The sequence below is a fragment of the Cetorhinus maximus genome, chromosome 1, assembly GCF_964194155.1.
Source record: "Cetorhinus maximus chromosome 1, sCetMax3.hap1.1, whole genome shotgun sequence".
Classification (NCBI taxonomy): domain Eukaryota; kingdom Metazoa; phylum Chordata; class Chondrichthyes; order Lamniformes; family Cetorhinidae; genus Cetorhinus; species Cetorhinus maximus.
The window spans coordinates 244823404-244847327 of record NC_135879.1 but is presented as its reverse complement, the minus strand read 5'-3'; the positions used below and the strand labels follow the sequence as shown (position 1 = coordinate 244847327).

The window sequence follows — 23924 nt, the reverse complement described above, 5'->3', positions numbered from 1 at the left end:
TCTCTGCCTTTGGCCCCCATGTGTTGCTGCATGGTGAGGGGGCAGTGAATGGGAGGGCAGCCTTTCCATCCCCGTCTCTCTTTACCTCTTGTTCATGTTGGATTCTTTCTTCCTCCAAGATCTTTGTTGCATTGGCCACTTCCTCCATGGCTTTGAGAAGCTGCGTGCTTGGGGTCACATTCTCCAGGAGGATCATACTTTGCCGGTTTGCTTCCTGCTTTTGCACACGCATCTATATTCAAGAAGATAGAGGAAGTGACCTCTCTTTAAAATAATTACTCCCTTCGTTAGATTAAAAGGTCCTGGACATTCTGCTCTCCTGTCCTGACTCTGCCTCCACACACACGGAAATGTCCGACACCCCATGTAAAGGAGTCTCATGTGGAGTATAAACACTAGTCTGGCTGGGCTGAATGGTCTCTGGCTGGGCTGAATGGTCTCTTTCTGTGCTGCAAGTTCTCTGTAATGCTAGAAAGATGCACAAACTCTACAATTACCTGGCAGAACTGCAGTGAACACGTTCCAGTGGGATTCCCTGATCTATCTGTCCCATTTCCCCAGAGAAGCAAGTGAACATTCTGTTACTCACACAAGGCTCAGGGAAATCTGCCCAGCTTTAAGGCCGAATTGAAAAGGAATGATGACACAACAGGAACGGGTTGGTCTGATTGGTCATTGTCCTGGGTTGTACCTTTGTGACTGAAAGTTAGTAGCTCTCGCGTCTTAAGACTCCAGTGCTCTTTACTGACAGTCTGGAGCCGGTTCACCTTGGATTATTCTCTTCTACTACATCCAGTGGGATCCCACTGCATGCCCTGATGGCCAGGCCCCGGTGACCGAAGTCGGGTGGCGTAGCCAAGCCAACTTTAGCCATCCTTTGCAAATGGTGAATGAAGCTGGAGGCTGTTCTGAGCAGTGTTAGGTACAAAGCCCCTCCAGTGTGTGCCCAGAGTCCTTCAAAGATACCTGGCATCAAAGGCATTGAGTTCCCTTTCTTATAGGTTTCCAGACTCCGGGTATCTCCGGGTAAAGGAGAGTGGAGCGCACATGTGCACAGTAAAACCTGAGGCTTTGTTTTCGTGGAAAACGTTTTACTGTATCAAATCCTTTTTACAGTTGGTTGAAATGATGATGTTTTACCTATTCTCACATTGAGCTCCTTGTCTCTGGCTCCCCGGGTATTAATGGAACTGCTCAGACAGGTAGTTTTTCCACATTGCCGCTTTGCTGCCTGAATTTTTAAAAAATTTATTCATGGGATGTGAGCATCACTGACTGGGTCAGCACTTACTGCTGTCACATCCAGTCGTGAATGGGGTGGTGAACAATTAAACAACTCACTGGAGGAGGCTCCACAAATATCCCCATCCTCAATGATGGAGGAGCCCAGCACATCAGTGTAAAAAATAAGGCTGAAGCATTTGCTACAATCTTCAGCCAGAAGTGCCGAGTGGATGATCCATCTCAGCCTCCTCTGGAGGTCCCCAGCGTCACAGATGCTAGTCTTCAGCCAATTCTATTCACTCCACATGATATCAAGAAACAGCTGAAGGCACTGGATACTGCAAAGGCTATGGGCACTGACAATATTCCGGCAATAGTACTGAAGACTTGTTCTCCAGAACTTGCCACGCCCCTAGCCAAGCTGTTCCAGTACAGCTACAACACTGGCATCTACCCGGCTATGTGGAAAATTGCCCAGGTATATCCAGTACACAAAAAGCAGGACAAATTCAATGCGGCCAATTACCGCCCCATCAGTCTACTCTCCATCATCAGTTAAGTAATGGAAGGGGTCATCAACATTGCTATCAAACAGCACTTGCTTAGCAATAATCTGCTCACTGATGCCCAGTTTGAGTTCTGCCAGGGCCACTCAGCTTCTGACCTCATTACAGCCTTGGTTCAAACATGGACAAAAGAGCTGAGCTCCCGAGGTGAGGTGAGAGTGACTGCCCTTGACATCAAGGCAGCATTTGACCAAGTGTGGCATCAAGGAGCCCTAGCAAAACTGGAGTCAATGGGAATCAGGGGGAAAACACTCCGCTGGTTGGAGTCATACCTAGCACAAAGGAAGATGGTTGTGGTTGTTGGAGGTCAGTCATCTCAGCTCCAGGACTTCACTGCAGGAGTTCCTCAGGGTAGTGTCCTCGGCCCAACCATCTTCAGCTGCTTCATCAATGACCTTCCTTCCATCATAAGGTCAGAAGTGGGGATGTTCGCTGATGATTGTATAATATTCAGCACCATTCACGACTCCTCAGATACTGAAGCAGTCCATGTCCAAATGCAGCAAGACCTGGACAATATCCAGGCTTGGGCTTACAGGTGTCAAGTAACATTCGCACAACAAAAGTGCCAGGCATTGAACACCTTCAACAAGAGAGAATCCAACCATCGCCCTTTGATGTTCAATGGCATTACCATCACTGAATCCCCCACTATCAACATCCTGGGGATTACCATTGACCAGAAACTGAACTGGACTGGCCATATAAATACTGTGGCTACAAGAGCAGGTCAGAGGCTGGGAATCCTGTGATGAGTAACTCACCTCCTGACTCCCCAAAGCCTGTCCACCATCTACAAGGCACAAGTCAGGAGTGTGATGGAATACTCCCCACTTGCCTGGATGAGTGCAGCTCCCACAACACTCAAGAAGCTCGACACCGTCCAGGGCAAAGCAGCCCGCTTGATTGGCACCCCATCCACAAACATTCACTCCCTCCGCCACTGATGCACAGTAGTAGCAGTGTGTACCATCTACAAGATGCACTACAGGAATTCACCAAGACTCCTTAGACAGCACCTTCCAAACCCACGACCACTGCCATCTAGAAGGACAAGGGCAGTGCCTGGAAGTTCCCCTCCAAGCCACTCACCATCCTGCCTTGGAAATATATCACCGTTCCTTCAATGTCACTGGGTCAAAATCCTGGAACTCCCTCCCTAACAGCACTGTGGGTGTACCTACACCACATGGACTGCAGCGGTTCAAGAAGGCAGCTCACCACCACCTTCTCAAGGGCAACTAGGGATGGGCAATAAATGCTGGCCCAGCCAACGAAGACCACATCCCGTGAATGAATTTTTTAAAAATGTGGACGTGCCCTGGTCAGAATTACTGTGAAATCAGGAGGAGCATCGCTCTTTATGGAATGAGTGATGAGGAACTGCGTGAGTTCAACTCCTGTGATATTTAGTTTAGCAAAATGGCGACTCAACTAATCTTTGCTCCCTCAGGGACCTAATGCCTGTTTGAGGCCCCCTACCCCCTCTAACCTCCCTACCACACCCCGCCCCAAACCCATGCCCACCTCTGCAATGTTGCTTTGAGCTGGACACAGTTGGCCTGCAGGAGTTCAGGAAAACCAGGTCTAAATGCGGCCTAATCAGCGGCTCCTGGAGGCCGCCAGCAGCAAGTTCAGTTCTGTTAGGCTCGACATTAAAACCACAGGCTCAGTGATGGGCACTGCTCGCTTCCCCCTCCTCCCCTCCTCCCCCTCCTCCCACTCCCTCAGCGACAACCTGACAGTATCCATGGATACTTTGTCCTGACATGAACTTTTGTTGTTCTAGATTTGGAAACGGAGGGCAAATTCTCAAATGGCCCTGGCGGGATTTGAACTTGCATACTCTGGACTATTCATATGACCCAATTGCGCTCCCTCAATCAGTGTAGTAACTTTTCCTATAAGCTCCATGACCCCATGGCCATACCACACAGCTGGAATTTCTGATACAGATGTGTATAGGTGGCAACCACGGAAGCCTATATGCAGCAATTGGGTGGGGAGTGTCTGGGCCCCAGCACCCTGCCCTCACGGTTCCTTTACCTGATGTGCGTAGTTCTCAGCCACATGACGGAGGTCTTGTTCCAGCTCCAGATGTTGCTTGAGCTCCTCATATTCGCGGGTCACCATCGAGGAGACTGAGACGAGAAGAAAAGGGGGGAAACGTTAGCCTAGTTATTGCTTGGAGCTCTCATACATAGGGCGCTATGGAGAAAGGGGAGGAGGCCGTGGGGTTAATTGAATAGCTCTGCCAAAGAGCTGGCACGGGCACAATGGGCCAAATGGCCTCTCTCCGGGATTCTATGTTTATTGGAAAGAATTTTGCAATTGATGTAGATGAGAGGTGTCTGGAGTCGGTGAGGGGGAAGTAAGGACTGAGGTAAATCCCACACTGCCAGTGGGGGCACTGTGCTTACCGGTTAGAGAGCTGACACACCAATGATGGAGCTGGCATCTCGGACGTGTACTCATGCCAGGCACAGCTCCCCACTTAATGTATCCGCTCATCAGATTAATCCTGAGGTATCAAGGAGGAGAGAGAGATGGAGACAGCAAGAGAGAGAGAAAAAGAGAGGGAGGAAAAGAGAGGGACAGAGGGAAACAGGCAGAGAAACAGACAGAAAGAGAGACAGAGAGAGGGAGAGATGGAGACAAAGGAACAGAGTAAAGAAGAAGGAGACACAAGAAATTCACGACCCTGCGAATGAAGAAATTCCTCATTTCAATCTTAAACAATCAGTCCCTTTTACTGTGAGACTCCCCTAAACCAACAGAAACAATCCCTCAGCATCTATCCTTCAGAATTTTCTATGTTTCAATGAGATCACCTCTCATTCTTCTAAACTCCAGAGAATTTAAGCCCAATTTACGCAGTATCTCATCATAGGACAACTTCCTCATCCCAGGGACCAATTTAAGTGAACCTTCACTGTATCATCTCCAGTGCAAGTGTATCCTTTGTTAAATGTGGAGTCCAAAACTGCACACAGTGTTCCAGATGTGGTTGCACCAAAACCCTGTACAACTGTAGCAAGACTTCTTTATTCTTGTACTCCAATCCCCTTGCAATAAAGGCCAACATGATAGCTGCTTTCCAAATTGCTTGCTGCACCTGAATGCTGACTTAGTGAGTTCTTTGTACAAACACACCCAAGCCTCTTTGAACATCAAAACTTACAAGTTTCACACCTTTTGAGAAATATTCTGTTTTTCTATTCTTACGATCAGACTGAATAACTTCACACTTCCGGACATTATACTCCATCTGCCATCTTGTTGCCCACTCACTTACCCTGTCCATATCCGTTTGGAGACTCTCTGTGTCCTCCCCACAGCTTAGATTTCCACATAGCTTGATATCAATAGACAGATAGAGGGAAGGACAAAGAGGGAGAAGCAGAGAGAGAGAGAGAAAGAAAGAGAGAGAGAGAGCGCACCAGACAGAGACAGACAGACAACCTGAAAGAGATTGTAGCTGAGGTGAGGGTGAGGAGCACAGTTTGCACAATAACCAATACCAAAACAACCCTTAAGGAAATAAAATGTCAGCAGCGAACGCAGTGTGAGTTGTCACCTGTGTTGAATCGTTGTAGATTCTTGTTCTGCCTCTCTAGGGCTTTCTGCAGATCCATCTTCTCAGCATGCTCCTCCTCCACCTACAATATGTCATTGAGCGGCCAATCAGAACAGGTCTTTACACTATAAACACCAGGAGAACTTTAACAAACAGGAATAAGTGATTGGCCCAGAAATCAATGAAGATTCTCCTGGTGGTATTCCACAGCACAGGCACAATGGGATGAGTGGTTTCCTGCTGCGCTGTAAGATTCTATGATTTTATAATGCTGCCTCTGGGTATGGAGTAAACGGCACCCCAGACAACCCAGCTTACCCTACCTCAAAAAGAACAAAGAGCTTGCATTTCTATAGCACCTTTCAAAACCTCAGGACATTCCAAAGCGTTTTGCAACTATAAAATACTTTTTGAAGTGTTGTCACTGTTGTAATGCAGAAAGTGCGGCAACCAATTTGTGCACAGTGAGATCCCACACACAGCAATGTGATAAAAGATCAGATTCTCGGCTTCTCAGTGATTTTAGTTCAGGGATAAATAGCGGCTAGGACACTGGCGAGGACTCTCGTGCTCCTCATTGAAATAGTGCCGTGGGATCTTTAATATCCACCTCAAAGGGATGAGGGGAGTCTTGGTTTAATATCTCACCTGAAAGATGACACTTGTGACAGTGCAGCACTCCTGCAGTACTGCACTGGGGGTGCCAGCCTCGATGATGCATCTCTGAAGTGGGACTTGAACCCACAGCCTAGTAACTGAGAGGCAAAATTGCTACCCACTGAGCTACAGCTGACACCAACTCACCCAAGGCAAATAATGCTAACTGGTCTCAGAAACCTTGCAGTATTCTGGCTAGTGTGCTAGTCCAGTTACAGCTTTAGAAACATGGCAAAGTACAGGACCTCTAGAGATCTCACTAGCAACCTGATCATCCAAATGACTAGTGGACACAATACATTCTTTGCTTCTGTGACTATTTAATTTATCCCTTCCACTCATCATGTTGCCTCCCCTTAAACAGAGAGATGAGATGCTCCATCTCCGAATCAACATCTTCATAGTGAATTCAAGAGATAATACAAAGTGTGTCAGGTTCCAATTTTCTCATTCTCCTGCCTTGCACTGTTGCCTCCTCCCAGCCTGATAGCTGCATCTGTCCAAGTGCTAATTCCAGCTGTAAATCAGAAAGGGTTTGTTAATTGGGATTCTATCCAATGAGATCCTATTGGGATTCTGCCCAATGTGCATGAATGAGAAGGATTTCCATTCACTGAGATCCTATACCATGGAATGAATGGGAAGGGGTTTGGTTCATTGAGAGTCTGTACAATGGGAGTGAATCGGAAGGGGTTTGGGTCTATTTGGATTTGATACAATGGGAGTGAATGGGAAGGGGTTTGATTCACTGGGAACTAATGCAATGGGTGTGAATGTAGGACTGAGAAGGGATCATTGTAATCAAAACTATTCCCAGTGTGTGCTCAGCAGTGTCTGCTCCATATTATGATGGTTTAACAAGAGACATCCTGCTTCAGCCGCATGTGTTAGGTTCAAAAATGGTTCCATAATTAAAGCACATACCTGCTCCATCAATTCCACCAATCGACTCTCCATCTCTTGCACCTTGATGGCCAGTTGTCTCTTTTCCTCCAGGAGATGAGAGATTCTTTCCTGAAATTCTGATGTTAAAACAACAGATTCATCAGTGAGGGGATAAGCAATGTTGATACTAGACTGTGTGGCTTCAGGACCTCACAGATCATTCTGGAACCAGAGGAGGAGGATGCAGACATTGTAGTTAAGGGGGAGGAGTGTGAAGTATTGGATGTGATAAACACAGGGAGAGAGGAAGTATTAAAGGGATTAGCATCCTTGAAGGTGGGTATTTACAATATGTATTAGTGACTTGGATGAGGGAAGTGAATGTACTATCGCCAAGTTTGCGGATGACACAAAAATAGGTGGGAAGGCAAGTGGTGAGGATGACACAGAGAGTCTACAGTGTGATATAGACAGATTAAGTGAGAGGGCAAAAACTTGGCAGATGGAATATAATGTGGGAAAATGTGAGGTTGTGCACTTTGGCAGGAAGAATAGAGGAGCTGAATATTATTTAAATGGAGAAAGACTGCAGTAAGCTGCAGCACAGAGGGATTTGGGGTTCCTCATGCATAAATCACAAAAAGCTAGCATACAAGTTCAGCAGGTAATAGGGAAGGCAAATGGAATGTTGGCCTTTATTTCAAAAAGGAATGAAGTATAAAAATAGGGAAATTTTGCTAAAACTATACAAGGCACTAGTTAGACCACACCTAGAATATTGTGAACAGTTTTGGTCCCCTTATCTAAGGAGAATTATACTGGCAATGGAGGCAGTCCAGAGAAGGTTCACTAGGTTGATCCCGGGTATGGAGGGATTTTCTTATGAGGAGAGGTTGAGTAGGTTGGGTCTGTACTCATTGGAGTTTAGAAGAATGAGAGGCGACCTTATTGAATCATATAAGATTCTTAGGGGGCTTGACAGGGTAGATGCTGAGAGGTTGTTTCCCCTTGTGGGAGAGTCTGGGACCAGAGGGCATAATCTCAGAGTAAGGGAGTGCCCATTTAAGATGAGGAGGAATTTCTTCTCTCAGGATGAATCTGTGGAATTCTTTACCGCAGAGGGCTGTAGATGCTGGGTCATTAAGTATATTCAAGCTGAGATAGACAGATTTTTAATCAGTAAGGGAATAAAGGGTTATGGGGAAAAGGCAGGAAAGTGGAGTTGAGGATTATCAGATCAGCCATGATCTCATTGAATGGTGGAGCAGACTCGATGGGCTGAATGGCCTACTTCTGCTCCCACATCTTATGGTCTTAAGGCCTTTTCAATCACCCGGGCCAGATGAAATGTACCCCAGGCTGTTAAAAGAAGCCAGGGAGGAAATTTCGGAGGGTCTGACCATCATTTTCTCATCCTCACTGGATACAGGTGAGGTGCCGGAGAATTGGAAGACTGCTAATGTTGTACCTTTGATTAAAAAAAGAGCAAGGGATAGACTGAATAATTACAGGCCAGTCAGTCTGACCTTGGTAGTGGGTAAGTTATTGGAATCAATTCTGAGAGACAGGATAAACTGTCACTTAGAAAGACACAGAGCAATCACGGACAGTCAGCATGGTTTGTTAAAGGAAGGTCGTGTCTGACTAACTTGATTGAATTTTTTACAGAGGTAACAAGGAAGATTGATGAGGGTAGTGTAGTTGATGTGGTCTACATGGATTTTAGCAAGATCCCAGATGGTAGACTGGTTAAAAAAATAAAAGCCCGTGGGATCCAGGGAAAATAAGCTGGCCACGCTATAGATAGTGAGGAGGATTGCTGTAGACTGCAGGAAGATATCAATGGACTGGTCAGGTGGACAGAAAAGTGGCAAATGGAATTCAACCCAGAGAAGTGTGAGGTGATGCATTTGGGGAGGTCAAACAAGGCAAAGGATCACGCAATAACTGGGAGGATACAGAGAGGTGTAGAGGAAGTGAGAGACCTTGGAGTGCATGTCCGCAGATCACTGAAGGTAGCAGGACAGGTTAGTAAGGTGGGTAAGGGGGCATATGGAACCCTTTCATTTATTAGCCAAGGCATAGAATACAAGAGCAGGGAGGTTATGCTGGAACTGTATAAAACACTAGTTAGGCCACAATTTGAGGACTGTTTGCAGTTCTGGTCACCTCATTACAGAAAGGATATAATTGCACTCGAGAGGGTATAGAGGGTTTATGAGGATGTTGCCCGGACTGGAAAATTGCAGCTATGAGGGAAGATTGGATAGGCTGGGGTTGTTCTCCTTGGAACAGAGGAGGCTGAGGGGAGATTTGATTGAGATGTGAGGGGGCCTGGATAGAGTGGATGGGAAGGGCCGATTCACTTTAGCAGAGAGGTCAGTGACTCAGGGGCATAGATTTAAAGTGATTGTTAGGAAGATTAGGGGGAAGATGAGGAAAGGTTTTTCACCCAGAGGGTTGTGAGGGTCTGGAACTCACTGCCTGAAAGGGTAGTGGAGGCAGAAACCCTCAACTCATTTAAAAGGAGTCTGGATGTGCACCTGGAGTGCTGTAACCTGCTGGGCTACGGACCAAATGCTTTTATAAAAGTCTTTTCATGGGATGTGGGCTTCGCTGGCTGGGCCCAGCATTTATTGCCCATCCCTAGTTGCCCTTGAGAAGGTGGTGGTGAGCTGCCTTCTTGAACCGCTGCAGTCCACGTGGTGTAGGTACACCCACAGTGCTGTTAGGGAGGAAGTTCCAGGATTTTGACCCAGCCACAGTGAAGGAACGGTTGGAAAATAGGATTAGGGAGAGTGGGTCATTTTTCGGCCGGAGTAGGAACAATGGGCAGAGTGGCCTCCCTTCCGTGCTGTAAATCTCTCTAAATTTTCTAAGTATCTGAAAGTGAGGAATGTGCAGGGATGTGGGGAGAGGGTGGGGGAGTGGCAGTATGTGAACTGGTCCTCAGGAGAACCAGCACGGACATGATGGGCTGAATGCCCTTCTTCCGTGCTGTATCAATTCTACGATTTTATGATTCCATGAACTACGCCTGGCCTGACTCCTGCCCAGTTCCCTCTTGGGAATAAGAAGTCGGAGCAGGGGTGGGCCATCCAGCCCTGCTTCACCATTGGAAGATTATACCTAGATAAGGCCATTGGGCCTCATATTCCTCTGCATGAGATCTTTTAATGCACAGGAGCATCACTGGCATTTATTGTCATTCCCTCATTGCCCTTTAGAAGGTGGTAGTGAGCACTAAACCATAGCAGTCTGTATCGTGCTTATAGTGTTTTAGACCATAAGACATAGGAGCAGAAATTAGGCCATTCGGCCCATCGAGTCTGCTCCGCCATTCAATCATGGCTGATAAGTTTCTCAACCCCATTCTCCCACCTTCTCCCCGTAACCTTTGATCCCCTTACCTGTTTTGGTACAATTAACTTGTAAGGGCAGTCTTTAAGTTTAACCACATTGCTGTGGGTCTGGAGTCACGCATGGACCAGACCAGGTGAGGACAGCAGATTTCCTTCCCTAAAGGACTTCAGTGAACCAGATGGGTTTTTATGACAATCGGGTAGTTTCATCATTGTCATTACTGAGGCTAGCTTTATATTCCAGTTTATTTAATTAACCAAATTTAAATTCCCCAGTTGCTGTGTGGGATTTGAACTCATGTCACCAGAACATAGATCCAGGCCTCTAATCACTAGCAACATAACCACACTGCTAACAAAACCCTACTGGCAATGGCTAACATTATGAAAGGGTGGACGGACAGAAGCAGATTGGTTCCAGTAGTTCAGGGGTCAAGAATGAGAGGGACACAGGCACAAGGTTAAAAGTAAGAGGTTTAGAATAGAGTTGAGGAGAAGCTGCTTCACAGAGAGAGTTGGGAGGCTATGGGAATCACTCCAAGGGTGAGTGGTTGAGGCAGATTAACATTCAAGATTAAATTGGAGAGGTGGATGTAGGGAAAGGGGTTGAATGGATAGAAGATTGGCTGTCTGGCAGGAGGCAGAGAGTGGGGATAAGGAGGTCCTTCTCAGGATGGCGGCCGGTGACTAGTGGAGTTCCGCAGGGGTCAGTGTTGGGACCACAACTTTTCACTTTATACATTACTGATCTAGATGAAGGAACTGAGGGCATCCTGGCTAAGTTTGCAGTTGATACAAAGATAGGTGGAGGGACAGGTAGTATTGAGGAGGCGGGAAGGCTGCAGAAGGATTTGGACAGGTTAGGAGAATGGGCAAAGAAGTGGCAGATGGAATACAACGTGGGCAAGTGTGAGGTCATGCACTTTGGTAGGAAGAATAGAGGCATGGACTATTTTCTAAATGGGGAGAGAATTCAGAAATCTGGAGTGCAAAGGGACTTGGGAGTTCTGGTCCAGGATTCTCTTAAGGTTAACTTGCAGGTTGAGTCGGTAGTTAGGAAGGCAAATGCAATGTTGGCATTTATTTTGAGAGGACTAGAATATAAAAGCAGGGATGTGCTGCTGAAGCTTTATAAGGCTCTGGTCAGACCACATTTAGAATATTGTGAGCAATTTTGGGCCCTGTATCTCAGGAGGGATGTGGGCCCTGGAGAGGGTCCAGAGGAGGTTCACGAGAACGATCCTAGGAATGAAAGGCTTAACATATGAGGAACGTTTGAGGACTCTGGGTCTATACTCGATGGAGTTTAGAAGGATGAGGGGGGATCTGATTGAAACTTACAGAATACTGAAAGGCCTGGATAGAGTGGATGTGGGGAAGATGTTTCCATTAGTAGAAGAGACTAGGACCCGAGGGCTCAGCCTCAGAGTAAAGGGAAGACCTTTTAGAACAGAGATGAGGAGAAACTTCTTTAGCCAGAGAGTGGTGAATCTAAGGAATTCATTGCCACAGAAGGCTGTGGAGGCCAGGTCATTGAGTGTATTTAAGACCGAGATAGATAGGTTCTTGATTGGTAAGGGGATCAAAGGTTATGGGGAGAAGGCGGGAGAATGGGGTTGAGAAACTTATCAGCCATGATTGAATGGCGGAGCAGACTCGATGGGCCGAATGGCCTAATTTCTGCTCCTATGTCTTATGGTCTTATGAACAGGACAGTAAAGAGAATTTGACTTGGTGTGGAAGGTAAACAATAGCATTGGTTGGGTGGGCCGAATGGCCTGATTCCATGCAGTAACTTTGAGGTATTTTCATGCCTCCAGTGTTTGACTGGAGGTGATTGGATGCAGGAGCTTGTACACGCTCCTAATTCTGGACTCTAGGTGTAAAAAGGCTGATCTGCTTGACCTCCCGTACACACTGTAAGTTGGAATTGCTGTCGTACCTTTGACCTGGAGCTGGTAACAAAATGCGGGCTCAGCTGTGGGATCAGGGCTTTCCTTGTCCTCGAGGACCAGGTGGGTGATGTCACTGGGGAGCATGTCCCAGACAGGTTGTAAGGCGAGGCTCAGGCGCTGGAGTTTCTGGTTCTCTTTGGTCAGCTGTGGGAGAAACAATAACAAACCAGAGTCCTTCCGCAGTCTCTCCGTCATGTGGAAAACCTGCTGCGCTTATTAAAACCCCATCGAGTGCTGCAGGGGAGTGAGGATCAATCACTCAGCTCCCCCTCCGAACACGTGATCATACAGTATTACAGCAGGAGGGCCATTTGGCCCACAGTGTCTGTTTGAAGGGCTGTCGAAATAGTTTCTCTCCCCTGCTCTCTCCCCTTAGCCCTGCAAGAATTTTCCCTTCTAGATTTCATCTGGTTCCCTGTTGAAAGTTATGTTGAAACTGCTTCCACCGCACTTACAGGCTGCACATTCCTGACCAGGACAACTCACTGCGTTAGGACAACTCTCCTCTTCTCCCATCTGGTTCTTTCGCTAATTGTTTTCACAATCAGGGGCGGTTAGTTGCCAGTGGAAGGAGATTGACAGCTTCTTGTGATAAAATCCCTCATCATTGTGAACACTTTGATCAAATCTCCGCTTAACCTTGTCTGCTCTATGGAGAACAATCCCGGTCTCTCCACAGAGCTGAAGTCCCTCATCCCAGGAGCCATTCGAGTGAATCTCTCCTACACCCTCTCCAAGGCCTTGACACCCTCCCTAAATTTTGATGCCCAGCTTTAGGTATAATACTCCGAGTGAGGCCCAACCTGTAAAGGTTCAGCATAACTTCCTTCCGATTCTATACCTCTATGAATCAAGCTAGGAATGATGCTTAAATAAAAACAGAAAATGCTGGATAAACTCAGCAGGTCTGGCAGTATCTGTGGAGAGAGAAACAAAGTTAACGTTTTGAGTCCATATGACTCTTCTTCAGACTCCACATCTGCAGTGTTTTGCTTTTATATAAGAATCCTGCTTGATTTTCTAACAGTCTTCCCAATTTCTCCTGTCACACTCTAAGGTTTGTGTAAGTACAGCCCTCGCTGTTCCTGCATTGCTTTCAAAATGGCATTGCCCAGCTCATGTTGTCTTAAAATGCACCTTAACAGCGAACACTTCTGCATTCTGACGGCAAGCTTTCTCAATCTCCAGCTGTGTCTCCAGCTCTTCCAGTTCTGCAATAATCTGCATGGAGGCTGAAAGATAAGGAGATAGATGTTAGGAAGTCAGGAAGATTAATTTTGGAGAGGGGGCAGTGCAGGGATTATAAACTTGACAGATTAAACTACGAGGAGAAGCTGGAGTTTCCCTGGAGTTTGGAAGGGTCGAGGAGCGATCGAGGTGGTTAGAATTTGCTTTCTGTCCGTTCTCGGGTTGAGTGAGCGTCACTGGCATTTATTGCTCTTCCCTGGTTACTCCTGCTGACCAACTCAGAGGTTCTGGAGTGTGTTCATTCCATCAGCTGACACTCACTGCTATGCCAGTGATGCCTGCACTGGCTCACTCATGTTCATCAGGTCAATGATGGCCACACATCCAAAGACATTCTGTACAGTGAGCTGGTCACTAGGTCACAACCTCCTGGGCGTCCATACCTTCACTCCATGGACCCCTGTGAGTGAGATATGAAGATGGTGGACATTGACACTGACGGCTGGGAGACAGTCGCTGACGGCCGGGACCTCTCGAGGCTGCCTGGTTTTTTAAATTCTTTCAGGGGATGATGTGGGTGTCACCGGGATTTCCCATCCCCTAATTGCCCCTGAGAAGGTGGTGATGCGCTGCCTGTTTGGAAGGGCAGTGGGAGAGGCGAGCAGAAAGGGAAAGCTCAGCTGGCCGAGAAGCAGGCCCGGGGAGAACAGAGGCCAGTGAATCGTGTACCTTCCCAGGCCGCTGTCTCCCTCTGCAGTAAATGGGGCAGAGACTGTCAGGACAGAGCGAGGCCCCTGAGTCACACCAGGCGATGTTTAACACAGAGTTAACCACCACGGCGCAAACCACCATCTTAGGAGGCAGCAGGCTGTCGAAGGGGTTACTCTGGAGCCTGCGTGTTGAACCAATGGTTTGCTAGGCCACTTCATTGAGAAGCTGTGGGACTTAAATCACATCCAGGTCAGACTGCGTAAGGGTGGCAGGTTTATTCTCTGAAGGATTGAGTGACCCAGTTGGTCTTTTATGACAATCCAACAGCTTCACACTCACTTTCACTGAGACCCAACCTGCCATTACTGAATTAAAATTCTCATTCTCAAACTGGTTTGGTAAGGTTTGAACTCACAGTTCTTTGGATTATTAGTCCAGGCGCCTGTGTTTCTCGTGTATTAATAGAACCACTGCACCACAAGACCCACATAACAATTAAAGATTGTGATAGGGCAGATACAGGGAAAGTAGTTCCTCTTTAGCTGGAATCCAGACATGAGGGAACAAACTTCAAACAGCGTGGAGCGGGAGGGGATCAGTCTGTGATGGGAAGATTGGGTCAAATCACCGCGATCACATGATGGGTCTCACACCGATGGTTTATCCACCCAATAGTAACAAGCAGCCAGAATTCAGTAACCAGACTCGCAATGTCACAGATTGTTCAATCCCATTCACAGTCTCCCTGATGAATCTCGTCCCTCTGTCTGTCTGTCTGTCTGTCCATCCGTCTATCTCTCTCTTACTATCTCTCAGCTTCCGTGTCTCACATTCTGTCCATCTTTCTGATTCACTCTACCTTTTGCCTATCACACCCTCACACTTCCTCTCTCCAACCCTTTCAATATATAACTTTTTCTCAACCTACCGGCCTCGCTCTGTCCCAGTTCAGTTGAACACCGAATCCCCAGTTTTTCTTGATGAAATGTGAATAAAAGTAACAACCCCAAGATGTCACAAATCTCAGACACAGAGCCATTTGTCCCGAATCAAAATTGTGGAATCTGTAACTCACCATGTTCCATCTCCTTTCGCATCGTCACTGTTTCATTACAGTCATCGGAATGTACTCCACTGTCATCCTGAAAATGGTAACACAGAAATAATTGTTCTTCAGTCTATCAAAACCCATTCCTCAAATAGCCTCACTCTCCCATCAAAACCCATCTCTCTGATACCCTCACTCTCCCATCAAAATCCATCTCTCTAATACCCTCACTCTCCCATCAAAATCTATCTCTCTAATACCCTCACTCTCCCATCAAAATCTATCTCTCTAATACCCTCACTCTCCCATCAAAATCTATCTCTCTAATACCCTCACTCTCCCATCAAAATCTATCTCTCTAATACCCTCACTCTCCCATCAAAATCTATCTCTCTAATACCCTCACTCTCCCATCAAAATCTATCTCTCTAATACCCACACTCTCCCATCAAAATCCATCTCTCTAATACCCTCACTCTCCCACTGAAACCCATCTCTCTAATACCTTCACTCGCCCATCAAAACCCATCTCTCTAATACCCTCACTCTCCCACAGAATCCCATCTCTCTAATACCCTCACTCTCCCATCAAAACCCATCTCTCTAATACCTTCACTCGCCCATCAAAACCCATCTCTCTAATACCCTCACTCTCCCACAGAAACCCATTTCTCTCTAATACCCTCGGACTCCCATCAAAATCCATCACTCTAATACCCTCATTCTCCCATCAAAACTCATCTCTCTAATACCCTCACTCTCCCATCAAAACCCATCTCTCTAATACCCTCACTCTCCCATCAAAACCCATCTCTCTAATACCCTCACTCTCCCACAGAATCCCATCTCTCTAATACCCTCACTCTCCCATCAAAACCCATCTCTCTAATACCCTCACTCTCCCACTGAAACCCATCCCTCAAATACCCCCACTCTCCCTCAGAAACCAATCCCTCAAATACCCTCACTCTCCCATCAAAACCCACCTCTCTAATACCCTCACTCTCCCACAGAATCCCATCTCTCTAATACCCTCACTCTCCCACAGAAACCCATCTCCCTAATAGCCTCACTTTCCCACAGACACCCATTTCTCTCTAATACCCTCATTCTCACGCAGAAACCCATCTCTCGAATACCCTCACTCTCCCACAGAATCCCATCTCTCTAATACCCTCACTCTCCCACAGAATCCCATCTCTCTAATACCCTCACTCTCCCACAGAAACCCTTCTGTCTAATACCCTCACTCTCCCACAGAAACCCACCTCTCTAATACCCTTACTCTCCCACAGAAACCCATTTCTCTCTAATACCCTCACTCTCCCATCAAAATCCATGTCTCTAACCCCCCCACTCTCGCACAGAAGCCTATCTCTCTCATACCCTCACTCTGCCATCAAAACCCATCTATTTAATGCCCTCAATTTCTCACCGAAATCCATCCACCTATTATCCTCACTCTCCCACAGAAACCCATCCCTCAATTACCCTCATTCTCCCATCAAAACCCATCTCTCTAATACCCTCACTCTCCCACAGAAACGCATTCCTCAAACACCCTTAGTCTCCCATAAAAACCCATCTCTAATATCCTCACTCTGACACTGAAACCCTTCTCACTAATAGAAACATAGAAACTAGGAGCAGGAGTAGGCCATTCGGCCCTTCAAGCCTGCTCCGCCATTCATTATGATCATGGCTGATCATCCAACTCAATAGCCTGCTCCTGCTTTCTCCCCATACCCTTTGATCCCTTTCGCCCCAAGAGCTCTATCTAACTCTTTCTTGAAAACATACAATGTTTTGGTCTCAACTACTTTCTGTGGTAGCGAATTCCACAGGCTCACCACTCTCTGGGTGAAGAAATTTCTCCTCATCTCAGTCCGAAATGGTCTACCCCATATCCTCAGACTGTGACCCCTGGTTCTGGACTCCCCCACCATCGGGAACATCCTTCTTGTATCTACCCTGTCTAGTTCTGTTAGAATTTTATAGGGTTCTATGAGATCCCCCCTCATTCTTCTGAACTCCAGCGAATATAATCCTTATCAACTCAATCTCTCCTCATATGTCAGTCCCGCCATCCCAGGAATCAGTCTGGTAAACCTTCGCTGCACTCTCTCTATAGCAAGTACATACTTCCTCAGATAAGGAGACCAAAACTGCACACAATATTCCAGGTGTGGTCTCACCAAGGCCCTGTACAATTGCAACAAGACATTCCTGTTCCTGTACTTGAATCCTCTCACTATGAAGGCCAACATATCATTTGCCTTCTTTACCACCTGCTGTACCTGCATGCTTACCTTCAGCGACTGGTGTACAAGGTCACCCAGGTCTCGTTGCACATTCCCCTCTCTCAATTTATAGCCATTCAGATAATAATCTGCCTTCCTATTTTTGCTACCAAAGTGGATAACCTCACATTTATCCACATTATACTGCATCTGCCATGCATTTTCCCACTTACTCAGCGTGTCCAAATCACACTGAAGCATCTCTGCATCCTCCTCACAGCTCACCCTCCCACCCACCGTTGTGTCATCTGCAAATTTGGAGATATTACATTTAATTCCCTCATCTAAATCATTAATATATATTGTGAATAACTGGGGTCCCAGCACCGATCCCTGTGGTACCCCACTAGTCACTGCCTGCCATTCGGAAAAAGAACCCGTTTATTCCTATTCTTGATTTCCTGTCTGCCAACCAGTTTTCGATCCATCTCAATACACTATCCCCAATCCCATGCACTTTAATTTTACACGCCAATCTCTTACGTGGGACTTTGTCGAAAGCCTCCTGAAAGTCCAAATAAACCACATCCACTGGCTCCCCCTCATCAACTCTACTAGTTACATCCTCGAAAAATTCCAGTAGATTTGTCAAGCATGATTTCCCTTTCGTAAATCCATGCTGACTCTGTCCGATTCTGCCACTGTTTTCCACATGCTCAGCTATTAAATCTTTTATAATGGACTCTAGAATTTTCCCCACTACCGACGTCAGGCTGACTGGTCTATAATTCCCTGTTTTCTCTCTACCTCCCTTTTTAAATAGTGGGGTTACATTAGCTACCCTCCAATCTGTAGGAACTGTTCCAGAGTCTATAGAATCTTGGAAGATGACCACCAATGCATCCACTATTTCTAGGACCACTTCCTTAAGTACTCTAGGATGTAGATTATCAGGCCCCGGGGATTTATCAGCCTTCAATCCCATCAATTTCCCCAACACCATTTCCCTACTAATACTGATTTCTTTCAGTTCCTCCCTCTCACTAAACCCTGTGTTCCCCAACATTTCTGGTATGTTATTTGTGTTCTCCTTTGTGAAGACAGAACCAAAGTATGGATTTAATTGGTCAGCCATTTCTTTGTTCCCCATCATAAATTCCCCTGTTTCTGACAAGGACCTACATTTGTCTTCACCAATCTTTTTCTCTTTACATACCTATAGAAACTTTTACAGTCAGTATTTATGTTCCCTGCAAGCTTACTCTCGTACTCTATTTTCCCCTTCTTAATCAATCCCTTGGTCCTCCTTTGCTGAATTCTAAACTGTTCCCAATCATCAGGTCTGTTGTTTTTTCTGGCCAATTTGTAATACCCTCACTCTCCCACTGAAACCCCTCCCTCAAACACCCTCACTCTCCCATCAAAACCCATCTGTCTAATACCCTCACTCTCCCACTGAAGAACATCTCCCTAAAGCCTAATTCTCCCACTGAAACCCATCCCTCAAATACCCGACTCTCCCATCAAAACCCATCTCTCTAACACCCTCACTCTCCCAACAAAACACATCCCTCTAATACCATCATTCTCTCCCTGACAACCATCTCTCTGATACCCTCACTCTCCTACTGAAACCCAACTCTCTAATACCTTCACCCGCCTATTGAAACCCATCTCTCTAATACCCTCACTCTCCCATCAAAAGCCTTCTCTCTAATACCCTCACTCTCCCACAGAAACACTTCTCTCTAATACCCTCTTTCTCCCATTAAAACCCATCTCTCTAATACCCTCACTCTCCCACTGAAGAACATCTCCCTAAAGCCTAATTCTCCCACTGAAACCCATCCCTCAAATACCCGACTCTCCCATCAAAACCCATCTCTCTAACACCCTCACTCTCCCAACAAAACACATCCCTCTAATACCATCATTCTCTCCCTGACAACCATCTCTCTGATACCCTCACTCTCCTACTGAAACCCAACTCTCTAATACCTTCACCCGCCTATTGAAACCCATCTCTCTAATACCCTCACTCTCCCATCAAAAGCCTTCTCTCTAATACCCTCACTCTCCCACAGAAACACTTCTCTCTAATACCCTCTTTCTCCCATTAAAACCCATCTCTCTAATACCCTCACTCTCCTATCAAAACACATCTCTCTAATACCCTCACTCCCACACCAAAACCCGTCTATTTCATACCTTCACTCCACCACTGAAACCCACCTCTCTGTCCCTCTGAAACCAATCTCTCTAATACACTAACTCTATCAAAACTCATTCCTCAAATACTCTCACTCTCCCACTGAAACCCATCTCTCTAATACCCTCACTCTCATATTAAAATCCAACCCTCTAATAACCTCACTCTCCCACTGAAACCAATTCCTCAAATACCTTCACTCTCTCATCAAAGCCCATCTCTGTATTGCTGTCACTATCCCACCAAAACCCATCACTCTAATACCCTTACTCTGGTTCCCTGTTGAAAGTTATATTGAAATTGCTTCCACCACACTTACAGGCTGCACATTCCTGACCAGAACAACTCACTGCGTTAGGACAACTCTCCTCTTCTCCCATCTGGTTCTTTCGCTAATTGTTTTCACAATCAGGGGCGGTTAGTTGCCAGTGGAAGGAGATTGACAGCCTCTCATGATAAAATCCCTCATCGTTGTGAACACTTTGATCAAATCTCCGCTTAACCTTGTCTGCTCTATGGAGAACAATCCCGGTCTCTCCACAGAGCTGAAGTCCCTCATCCCTGGAGCCATTCGAGTGAATCTCTCCTACACCCTCTCCAAGGCCTTGACACCCTCCCTAAATTTTGATGCCCAGCTTTAGGTATAATACTCCGAGTGAGGCCCAACCTGTAAAGGTTCAGCATAACTTCCTTCCGATTCTACACCTCTATGAATCAAGCTAAGAATGATGCTTATATAAAAACAGAAAATGCTGGATAAACTCAGCAGGTCTGGCAGTATCTGTGGAGAGAGAAACAAAGTTAACGTTTCGAGTCCATATGACTCTTCTTCAGACTCCACATCTGCAGTGTTTTGCTTTTATATAAGAATCCTGCTTGATTTTCTAACAGTCTTCCCAATTTCTCCTGTCACACTCTAAGGTTTGTGTAAGTACAGCCCTCGCTGTTCCTGCATTGCTTTCAAAATGGCATTGCCCAGCTCATGTTGTCTTAAAATGCACCTTAACAGCGAACACTTCTGCATTCTGACGGCAAGCTTTCTCAATCTCCAGCTGTGTCTCCAGCTCTTCCAGTTCTGCAATAATCTGCATGGAGGCTGAAAGATAAGGAGATGGATGTTAGGAAGTCAGGAAGATTAATTTTGGAGAGGGGGGATTATAAACTTGACAGATTAAACTACGAGGAGAAGCTGGAGTTTCCCTGGAGTTTGGAAGGGTCGAGGAGCGATCGAGGTGGTTAGAATTTGATTTCTGTCCGTTCTCGGGTTGAGTGAGTGTCACTGGCATTTATTGCTCTTCCCTGGTTACACCTGGTGACCAACTCAGAGGCTCTGGAGTGCATTCATTCCATCAGCTGACACTCATTTCTAAGCCAATGATGCCTGCACTGGCTCACTCATGTTCATCGGGTCAATGATGGCCACACATCCAAAGACCTTCTGTACAGTGAACTGGTCACTGGGTCACAACCTCCTGGGCGTCCATACCTCCACTCCAAGGACCCCTGTGAGTGAGATATGAAGATGGTGGACATTGACACTGACATTTGGGAGACCGTCGCTGACGGCCGGGATCTCTCGAGGCTGCCTGTTTTTATATTCTTTCACAGAATGTGGGTGTCACCGGGTTTTCCCATCCCTTATTGCCCCTGAGAAGGTGGTGATGTCGATCCCAGGAATGAAAGGTTTAACATATGAGGAACGTTTGGGGACTCTGGGTCTATACTCGATGGAGTTTAGAAGGATGAGGGGGGGTTCTGATTGAAACTTACAGAATACTGAAAGGCCTGGATAGAGTGGACGTGGGGAAGATGTTTCCATTAGTAGGAGAGACTAGGACCCGAGGGCACAGCCTCAGAGTAGAGGGAAGACCTTTTAGAACAGAGATGAGGAGAAACTTCTTTAGCCAGAGAGTGGTGAATCTATGGAATTCATTGCCACAGAAAGCTGTGGAGGCCAGGTCATTGAGTGTATTTAAGACCGAGATAGATAGGTTCTTGATTGGTAAGGGGGTCAAAGGTTACGGGGAGAAGGCGGGAGAATGAGGTTGAGAAACCTATCAGCCATGATTGAATGGCGGAGCAGACTCGATGGGCTGAATGGCCTAATTTCTGCTCCTATGTCTTATGGTCTTATGGCCTGTTTGGAACGTCATTGGAAGAGGCGAGCAGAAAGGGAAAGCTGAGCTGGCCGGGAAGCAGGCCCGGGGAGAACAGAGGCCAGTGAATTGTGTACCTTCCCAGGCCGCTGTCTCCCTCTGCAGCAAATGTGGCAGAGACTGTCAGGCCAGAGCGAGGTCCCTGAGTCACACCAGGCGATGTTTAACACAGAGTTAACCACCACGGCGCAAACCACCATCTTAGGAGGCAGCAGGCTGTCGAAGGGGTTACTCTGGAGCCTGCGTGTTGAACCAATGGTTTGCTAGGCCACTTCATTGAGAAGCTGTGGGACTTAAATCACATCCAGGTCAGACTGCGTAAGGGTGGCAGGTTTATTCTCTGAAGGATTGAGTGACCCAGTTGGTCTTTTATGACAATCCAACAGCTTCACACTCACTTTCACTGAGACCCAACCTGCCATTACTGAATTAAAATTCTCATTCTCAAACTGGTTTGGTAAGGTTTGAACTCACAGTTCTTTGGATTATTAGTCCAGGCGCCTGTGTTACTCGTGTATTAATAGAACCACTGCACCACAAGACCCACATAACAATTAAAGATTGTGATAGGGCAGATACAGGGAAAGTAGTTCCTCTTTAGCTGGAATCCAGACATGAGGGAACAATCTTCAAACAGTGTGGAGCGGGAGGGGATCAGTCTGTGATGGGAAGATTGGGTCAAATCACCGCGATCACATGATGGGTCTCACACCGATGGTTTATCCACCCAATAGTAACAAGCAGCCAGAATTCAGTAACCAGACTCGCAATGTCACAGATTGTTCAATCCCATTCACAGTCTCCCTGATGAATCTCGTCCCTCTGTCTGTCTGTCTGTCTGTCCGTCTATCTCTCTCTTACTATCTCTCAGCTTCCGTGTCTCACCTTCTGTCCATCTTTCTGATTCACTCTACCTTTTGCCTATCTCACCCTCACACTTCCTCTCTCCAACCCTTTCAATAAATAACTTTTTCTCAACCTACTGGCCTCGCTCTGTCCCAGTTCAGTTGAACACCGAAACCCCGGTTTTTCTTGATGAAATGTGAATAAAAGTAACAACCCCAAGATGACACAAATCTCAGACACAGAGCCATTTGTCCCGAATCAAAATTGTGGAATCTGTAACTCACCATATTGCATCTCCTTTCGCATCATCACTGTTTCATTACAGTCATCGGAATGTACTCCACTGTCATCCTGAAAATGGTAACACAGAAATAAAAGCTAAAAACTGCGGATGCTGGAAATCCAAAACAAAAACAAAAATAAAAATACCTGGAAAAACTCAGCAGGTCCAGCAGCATCTGCAGAGAGGAACACAGTTAACGTTTCGAGTCCGTATGACTCTTCAACAGAACTAAGGAAAAATAGAAGAGAGGTGAAATATAAGCTGGTTTAAGGGGGGGTGGGACAGGTAGAGCTGGATAGAGGGCCAGTGATAGGTGGAGATTGCCAAAAGATGTCATAGACAAAAGGACAAAGAGGTGTTGACGGCGGGGATATTAGTTAAGAAATGTGCTAATAGGTGACATTAAGGGTAGAAAGCAGGACAAGCAAGGTACAGATAGACCGAGTGGGGGTGGGGTGGGGGGAAGGAATCGAAATAGGCGAAAAGTTAGAGATAAAACAATGGATGGAAATGCACGTAAAAATAATGGAAATAGGTGGGAAAAGAAAAATCTATATAAATTATTGGAAAAAAGGGGGATCGGAAAGGAGGTGGGGATGGAGGAGAGAGTTCATGATCTAAAGTTGTTGAACTCAATATTCAGCCCGGAAGGCTGTAAAGTGCCTAGTCGAAGATGAGGTGCTGTTCCTCCAGTTTGCGTTGAGCTTCACTGGAACATTGCAGCAAGCCAAGGACGGACATGTGGGCATGAGAGCAGGGTGGTGTGTTAAAATGGCAAGCGACAGGGAGGTCTGGGTCATGCTTGCGGACAGACCGAAGGTGTTCTGCAAAGCGGTCACCCAGTCTGCGTTTGGTCTCTCCAGTGTAGAGGAAACCGCATTGGGAGCAGCGAATGCAGTAGACTAAATTGAGGGAAGTGCAAGTGAAATGCTGCTTCACTTGAAAGGGGTGTTGGGCCTTTGGACGGTGAGTAGGGGGGAAGTAAAGGGGCAGGTGTTGCACCTTCTGCGGTTGCAT

General features: G+C 46.5%; 1 protein-coding gene across 3 annotated transcripts in view; it reads right to left on the bottom strand.

The window, feature by feature from the left end:
- Positions 1–23924, bottom strand: part of shtn2 (shootin 2) — a 71768-nt gene that overhangs the window by 31827 nt on the left and 16017 nt on the right. For all 3 annotated transcript variants that reach the window (XM_078561902.1, XM_078561969.1, XM_078562058.1), the window contains exons 3-11: positions 22909–22975; positions 20624–20718; positions 15201–15267; positions 13364–13458; positions 12214–12370; positions 6949–7046; positions 5368–5449; positions 3837–3931; positions 86–232 (exon numbers count right to left, since the gene is read on the bottom strand). In XM_078561902.1, coding sequence (XP_078418028.1) covers positions 86–232; positions 3837–3931; positions 5368–5449; positions 6949–7046; positions 12214–12370; positions 13364–13458; positions 15201–15267; positions 20624–20718; positions 22909–22975 — 903 coding nt within the window. The remainder of the gene's footprint in view (positions 1–85; positions 233–3836; positions 3932–5367; positions 5450–6948; positions 7047–12213; positions 12371–13363; positions 13459–15200; positions 15268–20623; positions 20719–22908; positions 22976–23924) is intronic.